We start from the raw sequence: 10156 nt of genomic DNA on the forward strand, positions 1-10156 counted from the left end.
AAAACTAAAATAGTGTTTCCAGTTGTTTATCTTTTTCAATGTGGCGACGTACTTAACGAGTTGCGATTATGTGAGGCGATGAATCCCTAACTTATAGGACCTTTTTTTTGTTTTTTCAATTTAATCCCACTTTTGTTTATGAGTCTGTAGTACTGTTGTATTATCGCATAGTTGGCTCATTTCTGCTTTCCAGAGAAGCGCTCCCAGTCAAAGTGTCTCGGTCATTTGTTTACTGAGGAAGAAACAAAAGCGGGCTGCGAGAACGGAAGTGGTTGCTTTTCAAAATAAGATACCCAGAAACAAGAGCATCAAATACATGTTTTAAACAAAGTTATTTCCTTTTTTTGCGATCCGGTTCTCGGTGTTGGTTCTTGAAGCTGTCTTTCGGAACCCCCTGAGCTAAGATTATATTTCAAATACGGTGAGTTTTAAGAGAATGGATTAAATGTGAACAATCTCGCGAGACAAAACGACATAAAACGAGACTATGGATGACGCCACGACGAATCAAATAGTTTTTTTAAGGTGACAAACGGTGCTTGTTTACAAGTTAAAAAATAATCTCTGTGTACTGTCAATCGGCTATAGAAGGACGACACTCGACAGTTGTGCGAGTGACTGCACCATAAAGCAATAATATCCGTTTTTTGTTTTGTTTTGTTTTGTTTTGTTCCCCAGCGTTTCAACGTCATTGTCCTCGCAACCAGGCATGTCTGACACGTCGCGGGTAAATATTCACAATTTTCACACACGTAAACATTTTTTTTTAAAGCAAGTCATTTTGGAGCATTATTTGATAGTGTATGAATGGATTCATTTTTGAAAACAAGTCTAACTGAAATGTCACCCTCTTCTGGTTAGTTGGCAAAAGACAAAATCAGCCTAATTTACGTCACGGGGGATCTGTTCTCATGTCCCACTGACGAGGCGCTGGCCCACTGCATCAGTGAGGACTGCCGCATGGGGGCAGGCATCGCCGTCATTTTCAAACAGAAGTTCAGCGGGGTCGAGGAGCTAAAGGGACAGAGTAAGTTAAGCCTGTATAGGAATTGTCGAACTCTTGGGGTGGGGTGATTTTTTTTTTCTTGGAGCTTTTGTACTTTTGACTTATTTGCCGACCTGCAATAGTTTATTTATTTATTTATTTATTTATTTATTTATTTATTTAACCAACCAGAGAAGCTGGTGGGACAGTGTGCTGTACTGAAGAGAGGAAAACGTTTTGTGTACTATCTGGTAATTATGAAATACTTGAAGTAGAAGTATTATGTTTGTGCATTTGAGGAATTAAAAAAAACAACAACAACAACAACAACAAAAACACGATTTTCCTTCTGTCAATTTTTAGATCACCAAGAAGAAGGCGAGCCAAAAGCCAACCTATGACAACTTGAGACAGAGCTTGGAGGACATGAGAGCACACTGTATCCAAAATGGAGTCACCCGAATTTCCATGCCTCGGTTTGATCCTAATCAATATATCAGTATAAAAATACATTCAACAGAAATTTGTCACATTGTCCAATAGTGTTAGCTTCATGTTCCTTTACAATAGATTTAAACTCTCCCAAGCGTGATAAGTTCAGATCGTTTTGTAAGGTGTTCCATGACACGGGAGCAGCATATTTGAAAACTGGATTTTCTTTAAAACTCAACTCAAGTTTATTTATATAGCGCTTTCAAACAGCCTGAACTGTCACAAAGCGCTTTACAGAACCCAAAAAAACATAAAAACATAACATAATACATTAACACCAATACATACGTATGAACACGCTGTTGGTGTGTACTTTACACAATGGTAAGATGATTGAGCATGATTTTCAAGTCATTGTATTCTGTTATTATTTATGGTTACACCAAAATCCCAACTTCATCGGAATTGGGTTTGTACATTACATTGAATGAGTACAATGAATACCGTGGGCAGATAAGAAACTTAATTTGTCTCTCATTGGAAAAATATGTCTAACAATTCTCTTTAAAGATGATAAAAGTTTGGTAAAAGCGGTATGTTTGTGTCTCCCTGGCAGTATTGGCTGTGGCTTGGATCAATTGAAGTGGGAACGAGTTTCAGAGATGCTGGAAGAGATCTTTGAGCCCACAGATATCGCTGTCACCGTCTACAGCCTCCCTGTGAAAGCTGAGACCTCTGAGATGAAGGAGAACACAAACAGATGATTCGTGGAAATGTTTTGCAGTATTCGTTTTGGGGTTTCTATAATAGCTGACCCAGATATTAAAGAATAAATGTCCTGTTTTGCTCTGTAAGATGAATGCGCATGTGATGGTGAGGTGAGAGAGAAAAGTATGTGAATACTGTTGAATTTTTTACGTTTTTACACATGAATCAGTCATAAATTGTAGTCTAATCATCTAAGTCACAAGAAGAAATAAACGGTCTGCTTTTTTGCTAAAACAGTCCCTTCCAAAATGGTCATGTCAATTCCTGTTTTTGTTGTATACTGAAGACATTTGGGTTTCAGATCAACAGATGAATATGAGACAAGTTCCAAAATCCCAGCTTTTATTTCATGACATCTCAGGACAGAGCACGTTTTGTTTGAAGTCACCCACTTTTCAAGTGAGCCAAAGCATTGGAACAGACATTATTTAATTAATTTAAAATGAATAGCATTTAATGTTTGGTGGCATAATCCTTACTTCCAATAAGTGCATCAAGCCTGTGACTCATTGACTTCACCAGTTGCGTTCTTCATTTGAAATGTTTTTCCAAGCCTTTACTCCAACTTCTTTCAGTTCTTGTTTCTTTCAGGAGGTAAAAATCATTGGGTGAAGGTCCGGTGATTGACTTGGCCAATCTATGAGCATTCCCCTTGAGGAAAATCTTTGTTGTTGGCAGTGTGTTGTATGTCATTGCTTTGTTGCATGATGAAGTTTCTCCCGATTAGTTTGATAATAGATTGTGCGTTTTTCCTCCTGAAGAGGAGACAGAAGAGAGTGGTATGTTTTTTTTTTTTTTTTGTATTATGGATGTCCAGCACTTTGAGTTGCATTTTGAATGTATGAAAGGTGCTATATAAATAAAATTATATAAAAGGCGTTATTTTCGCTTTCACTTTGTGGTTTTATTAGTCTGTTTTCATGATATGGTGACACACACTTCAATTAGTGTACCGGTAGGCCAATATGGTGATAAAGGTTTATTATGGCTTAATGACGAATTTAAAGTAGGGTGTGTTATACACATCCGTCTTGATCTTGATAAAAGGTGAACAAAACACAACAGGGCGAAAACTTCAACCAAGGCCAAACAGCTGTAATTTAGACAATACAAAATTCACACATCACCAACTCCTTGAACAAATATTTGGACGTCTTTAGCTTGTTGTAGTTTTGTTAAATTGTGTTTCATTTGCTGTTGTATGTAGTTTTTGTTTTGGTTCATTTACTTGATTATGTGTTTTTTGTTGTTGTTTTTTTATTTGCTGTTGTTCGTGTTTTGTTTCTGTATTATTTGCGTGTTTAAGATTTTTGTTGTTTTATTTGTTTTTGTGTTTTGCATTTCAGGGCCACCAGTTAAGACAAAATATTAGAGCTAGACTGTTTGCAAATGAGTAGTTTGTGCTGTACCGTTTATTTGTCCAAGATAAGTCATAATCAAACATTTGTTTTGTGATTGTGGCTCAAAGCTGTCAGAATGAAACTGAAAAGCACACATTGACTGGCTCTCATGTGCACGTATGTGTAGCTCTCAGTTGTCTCGTAATACTTTTAAACACTGATTATTATACTAATCAAATTTAATTTCAGCAGATTTCTTCGTTTTTTGCAATATGCTATTTCTATATTAAATCAACCATGAACTATGATTAACAAATGAACTACATTATTTCTTGAAACATGAAATTAATGTATTTTCATCCAATTTGATCAATTTTAGTATGAACCATGAATTACAGTATTGTTCAAAATAAATGGAAAACGCTGATGTAAAGATTTTCATTCTATCCCCAATGCAATTCAAATGCACACAAAACAATAAGAAGTATAAAAATTACACACCACAATAGTCACACATCCCATTGATATCACAGACTAGGCCTTATCATTGCACGTGCTTATGTTTTAACATGGTTACACTAAAGGGTAAGTCTCATTTCTACACAAGCACATTTCTAGTCTTTGAGAGCCAAAGGATAGTAAACAAAACACATAAAGTATATCAGAACCATTTTCCATTCATCCATTTTCTGAACCGCTTCTTCCTCACAAGGTTCACGGGAGTGCTGGAGCCTATCCCAGCTGGCTTCGGGCATTAGGCGGGGTACACCCTGAACTGGTTGCCAGCCAATCTCTGGGCCATTTTATCATCTAGTAAAATATGACACGTCGAACTCAATTATTTAATGGGTCATGCACACGTTATATGTGAGACCTTAAATTGAAACAGCACATTTTCAACGGAATGTGCAAAGCCAGTAATTCAAGTTCAAAACATCTTTATAAATGACCACAACAATGGAGGTCTAATCAAGACTCGCAATATCTCAGTTCAGCCAAAAACATTGATTAACGACGTCCTTAGCAAAATATCGCTCCCGAGTAGTGTTATCAAAGTGTTTCATTGACTTTGTGTTATACAGATGTTAACTCTTTGTAATCTTATGTGACAATAAAGAATGTTAAAGCAAATGTGGAAATCTTTGTCACACATTATTATTCATTCCTCAGTATTTCATGAGTTTTTGAAGGTATTTATATCATACATCCAATTATCCATTTTACAGCAGGTGATTGGAGTCTATTATGCATGTCCATTAAGAATGTTAGTCTTCTGTAAAACATTATGCGTAAGGTTTTATAATGGCAACATTTAAGCTCTGACAAAGATTAATCTCTATTTATTTATTTTTTTAAATGGGAAGACCCGATTTGAAATCTGAATAAACTTGACATGCAACGGCGTCCCACAAAGAGATGAATAGCGATCTTCCTTTTCCAGTGGTATAGCATTATTTTGTTTCATGTTTACATTTACATACATAATACATACTGTACATTTATACATTTTACATTTAACAGTGGAAACAAGCAACTAAAACATCAGTAAACAGAAGAAGATGCCTCGACAGATTGTCATTGTCACTCATCATCGAACTCAAAATCCTCCGGTGGTTCTTCAATGTTCTGCCTGCACAGGGGGCAGATACCAAAATCGTCGTAGACCCTGATACTGCATGCTTGACACAAACAGCGGTGACCACAAGTCAGAGAGACGTTGGCTTCCTGGTCCATGCAGACCACACAGGTTGTTCCGTCTCCATCTGGCAAGAGACACAAGTGCCACAAAAGTGGCTCATCACTGTTCATGCAAATCACATTGATTGCTTGTATGAAGACAGACTTCCCACCTGTTGTCTCTGGCAGGAAGTCATCATCATCATCATCATCATCATCTTCATCACCATCATCATCATCTTCATCATCATCATCATCATCATCATCATCATCATCAGACATCAAGGAGGTCAAAACTGTGTGTTCCTCACGACCTGGAGAAAAAAGAGAGGGCTTTATTCTTAAAAGTGTGGACATCAAACACCTCTCGTAGTTTGTGTTTTGTCTGTTTTCCAGAGATTTTCTAAAATTGCAAAAATGCACACAACTAAAATGAATAATGCCAATTTATCTTCCAACTTTATTTCGAACATTTAAAATGACAATAAAACAAGAGCATAATTTAACAATTGTGCTGTTCTCAATAATAATAATAATACTAATAATAATAATAATAATAATAATAATAATAATAATAATAATAATAATAATAATAATAATAGTTAGCACGTCCGCCTCCTAGTTCTGAGGACTCCGGTACGAGTCCAGGTGGAGTTTGCATGTTCTCCCCGTGCCCGCGTGGGTCTTCTCCGGGTACTCCGGTCTCCTCCCACATTCCAATACATGCATGGCAGGTTAATTGGGTGCTCGAAATTGTCCCTAGGTGTGCTTGTGAGTGTGGATGGTTGTTCGTCTCTGTGTGCCCTGCGATTGGCTGGCAACCGGTCCAGGGTGTACCCCGCCAACTGCCCAAAGCCAGCTGAGATAGGCGCCAGCACCCCCCGCGACCCTTGTGAGGAATAAGCGGTCAAGAAAATGGATGGATGGATGGATAATAATGACTTCAAAGAAACTAATTTCCAAAAGAAAAGACTTACTGTTCAAAATGGAATAGGATGAAGCAACTGCAAGTCCTATTCTGATTTGACCTCACTTTCTAGGGATGTCCCGATCACACTTTTTTTGGACCTGAGTCCGAGTCACCTAATTTTGAGATCGGCCGATTCCGAGCAGACAGTGGTTAAACTAACTAAACAATTTAAACCCCCCTCTTTTGGCACATCTATGAGTTACTCAAAAGGCTATTATTAACCAGTATACATTAAATTTTCACAAGAGTTTTCTATTTGACGACTGTAGCCGTTATAAAGCATTCTACTTAACACAAATTGATGAGCTAACCTAATGTTTTACTTTAGGAAGAAAAAATACAGCTGATATGTGTGTGAAACAAGCCAACTTCACAATAAACAAAAGGCTGCATTTGAAGAGCAAGCAAACAAAATGTATTTAATCTTAACATATCAGGACTGTAACACGTTGTTTATGTGTATTTTTTTTAACTTGCAATTACTATTTGTTTTGAGAATTATTAATTTCGGTTTTGTATTTTAGTTTTACACCCTGAAGTGATTTGTATCGGCTACTGCACGTCATAAGCGCAAAAGAGAGAGAGGTGTAATCGAGCGAACCTCCTTCGAGAAGTTGAAGGAGAGGAGAGCTTGAAATCCTGCCCTGCCATATCTGGTTAATTTAGCAGCGAGGACGCCAGAAAACATCAGAAACTTTTAACAATTTATAACCCGCCTCTGCGTGGGAACAACAACATTTTAGGATTACAGGAAGTAGGAAGTACGGGGCCATTCGCTTTCGTGTCGGAACTGCTTGCTGACTGCCGAGGGACACAACAACACCAACACTAAATGCCCAAAACCGCCCGATGAGGGGTGAGTGTTTTTAAAGTAATATAACTACACCGGGCGTCCGTCTACCGTAAACAACATGAGCGCCTCCTATAGAACAGCGAGGTCTCGCGAGACGGGACATTCCGAGAATTGCGCCTCAGAAGCGAAACTCTCTTCAATGGAAACACCAACAATTCGAAATTGTAATAGTTCAATATCGCTTTTATTTTTGCGAAAAAGGGTAATGGAAACGCACCTATAGTTTTCGCTAGGCTAGGCTAGGCTAGGCTCCTTTCGAAGGGCGCTAGTGATGAGGTGCAGCGGGGAACCAACACATTTCACACAGTGCAAGTCGCACCGCCTCCGCTTTCCACATTAAAGATGATAACTTAGTTTTTCTACTTCCAAATTCCTCGACGCCATTTCCTTGTTTAGCGCAGCTGCTAGATGGCAATAATAGTGCCACTGTAGTAGAGTGACGCCATGCCGCACACACTGTGTGGAAAATGGAGTTTCACTCTGTGGAACTGCCCAACCCCAGATTTAATTTAAAAAAAAAAGCTGTAAAAATAAATAAATAAAATAAACTCATCAATTTCGTCCTGATCGGGAGACGTCTGATACAGATTGAGTCAGCAACAACGTGATCTGGCCCAATTTACGATCACGTGATCGTATCGGGACATCCCTTACTTACTTCAACTCATTATTCATAAATGCCTTAGCAAAAATTGTACTTCCAACCATTGTTTTATTATTCCTCCCTGGTATATTTAGCGATTCAATTAGAGTAGCAAATAATGTGAATTGTGAATGTTTGCTGCACTTCTATTCTGTGTAAAGGTCATCATAGTAGAGATTGCTCGTTTTGGTTCTGAATGTGGAGAATTGGATTTTGCTGCTGCTCAGTACATGGACGAATCTAATGGTGTGTGTTATTAGGCCCCAGCCGACCCAGAAATCCTGATAAAATCTTGGTTTAAAACTACATGCCTTGCTGGGATTTACCTCCACTCATGGATTGGTTTTAGCGTGTTAGGATAGATATAAGGTGAAGAATTCCATTTCCATGTGTGTGACTATTGGAACAAAAAAGTTTGGACACCCTTGAGCTACATTCAAACTACATGTCCAACATGAAACCTACCCAAGAGAAGAATGGAGGATGTCTGACCATATACGTCAATCATGGCCCAAAGAGGACGCTTGACATCCACTCCACTTAATAGCTCGCGCGTGCAGCCCCTCTGGTATGAAACATACAAGCTGCCCGAGCTGGACACCCAGAACTCCAGCTCCGATCCAGCCTTGCAGAACTCCTCCTGCACGGGAGCGGCCCAGTGTCCGGGGGTTTCAGTGAGGTCAGGGATGGCCGATCTGGGCAGGGGCAGAGACCGTGAATCTGGAGAAACGGTGGTGAAGCCCACTCGCATGGCTCCGTGCCAGCTGGGGGAATGGGACTCAATCCAGAGCCGAATACGCTCCTGGACGCCCACGGTACGATTGCTGAACACAAGGCCGTTTCTGAAGGTGCCGTTTGACCTCTTGACATGGCGACACCCCTGACTCAGCTGGACCATTTCTCCTACAGTCCGCGGATGGAACTTCAGCGGTGTCCGGCACAGGACATCACATCTTTCCGACATCTTTGACTCAACATCTGCAAGGTAAAAGATGCATGATGACACAATCAATTATTTTGGACTCAAAAGGTTTCACTTTGGAAAAACAACATCATCAAAACAACAAATCAATAATAATAATGAGAACGAGAAAAAAAGTTACTTCTTCTTTCAAGACAGTACATAATAGGCTGCAATACACTTAAACAGATCAAGGTGCAGGCTGGACGTCGTCACAAAAGTTAATGATTGCATTAATACTTTTTAGGGACCCTTAAGCACATCTGTGAGCCCCATGGTCGACACAAAAACGCCAAAAACGTTTAATGACGTATTCTAAATTCCTAATGAATGCCGCCAAAAACGTTAATTTACGTTTATTAAGTTTTGTTTTTTTCTCTCCCTCAATGGGCAGCGCAACGTCTTGTGAGCGCTGCCTTGTCACTAAACAAAAAAATATTAGTGTCAAAGTCAGAAAAAATGCAAAAAAAAATGTATCTTTTCACAAAAAGCTTGTTTTTCTCTTAATATTTTTGTATTTTCGCTTATGTCACTCAAATGACCTAATTTCAAATGGTGATTACTTAAGAACAGAATAAGGTAGAAACATACTTTTTTTTTTCTCATGAAAGAATGGAATCCAATCTTTCATATGGTATCCACCATATTTATGTTGTCATACCGTGCAATATTCTGTTTGCTTTGAAAGATGAGTGACAATGCTCCAAATCGGCTGGCACCGTTTTTTGTTTTTTTTTGTTTTTTTATAACGTTTGGCAGTCAAAGACTTAAAGTATCTATCAGCTCCCATGACGACTCCAGACCCCCCCCCCGCCGCCCATTGTGAGTTAAATATGGAAGTCTTGATTTTGTGCGATGCCCCTGTCTGAAAGTATAATATTTATAATCCATATTCTTTAGATAAACTTTGAATTGAGCTACAATAAAGCCATCAAGGAAGCGAAGCCTTTTTGGTCAACAATGCTGTTTCGTTGTAATCTCACATACATGCACAGCTCATAAATTCAACAGCTACTGGCACTGAGGAATGGAAGTTTTGAATAAAAAATAAATAAATACATTAATTAATTTTAATGCTTTGAAGCTACATGCCAATTGGTCGGTTTAAGCACACAGTGTTGTTTGTTCACTTCTAATAAAGGAGTGTATGTTGAAGTACAGGGGATTTAAAAAAAAAATGTATTTTCTATTTTTACCATGGTATCGAAATGGCATCGAGAATGGTGGAATTTCAATGGTATCGGCATCGACTACTAAATTTCTGGTATCGTGACATCCCTAATGGTGACTAGGACTTGACAACACTACAGGATCAAAGCTTGAGGTCTTCCCTAATTGCAGTTCAAGTTTGACAATAATAGGACAGAAAATGAGCATCTTACACAGGATTTTCCAAAACAGCGGTTTATCCGAGCATCACCTTCAGTGACCCTCGAAACCCCATGTCAAGTCTGATCAAAACTTGTCACAACTTGTCACAATTCTATTATAGCTATATTTCAGGCTATATTAACCATTTAGACATTA

General features: G+C 38.6%; 2 protein-coding genes across 3 annotated transcripts; one reads left to right on the plus strand and one right to left on the minus strand.

The window, feature by feature from the left end:
- The first annotated feature begins 347 nt into the window (after positions 1-347).
- On the plus strand, positions 348-3062 carry LOC144013551 (ADP-ribose glycohydrolase OARD1-like). 2 transcript variants are annotated; one of them, XM_077512565.1, is made up of 6 exons: positions 348-421; positions 679-727; positions 862-1027; positions 1178-1236; positions 1349-1461; positions 2034-3062. In XM_077512565.1, exons 2-6 carry the CDS (start codon positions 710-712, stop codon positions 2179-2181), a joined length of 504 nt encoding a protein of 167 aa, XP_077368691.1. In that variant the 5' UTR covers positions 348-421; positions 679-709; the 3' UTR covers positions 2182-3062. The 2 variants fall into 2 exon arrangements, with proteins under 2 accessions (XP_077368691.1, XP_077368690.1); XM_077512564.1 differs by lacking the exon at positions 348-421 and adding an exon at positions 450-525.
- Positions 2754-10156, minus strand: LOC144013550 (E3 ubiquitin-protein ligase NEURL3-like). Its single transcript, XM_077512562.1, has 4 exons — positions 10012-10156; positions 8134-8646; positions 5376-5516; positions 2754-5288 (listed from the first exon to the last, which is right to left on the minus strand). The coding sequence occupies exons 2-4, from the start codon at positions 8630-8632 to the stop codon at positions 5107-5109; spliced, it is 822 nt and encodes a 273-aa protein (XP_077368688.1). The 5' UTR covers positions 8633-8646; positions 10012-10156; the 3' UTR covers positions 2754-5106.

This window comes from Festucalex cinctus, chromosome 2 (genome assembly GCF_051991245.1).
Source record: "Festucalex cinctus isolate MCC-2025b chromosome 2, RoL_Fcin_1.0, whole genome shotgun sequence".
NCBI lineage: Eukaryota > Metazoa > Chordata > Actinopteri > Syngnathiformes > Syngnathidae > Festucalex > Festucalex cinctus.

Coding starts and splice junctions, on each gene's coding strand:
- LOC144013551 (XM_077512564.1), top strand. CDS start 488: ATGGATGACGCCACGACGAATCAAATAGTTTTTTTAAG. Junction 526..678: donor AATCAAATAGTTTTTTTAAG/GTGACAAACGGT, acceptor TTTGTTCCCCAG/CGTTTCAACGTCATTGTCCT. Junction 1,462..2,033: donor ACCCGAATTTCCATGCCTCG/GTTTGATCCTAA, acceptor TCTCCCTGGCAG/TATTGGCTGTGGCTTGGATC.
- LOC144013550 (XM_077512562.1), bottom strand. CDS start 8,632: ATGTCGGAAAGATGTGATGTCCTGTGCCGGACACCGCTGAAGTTCCAT. Junction 5,517..8,133: donor ATCCTCCATTCTTCTCTTGG/GTAGGTTTCATG, acceptor TTTTTTCTCCAG/GTCGTGAGGAACACACAGTT. Junction 5,289..5,375: donor CTTCCTGCCAGAGACAACAG/GTGGGAAGTCTG, acceptor GTCTCTTGCCAG/ATGGAGACGGAACAACCTGT.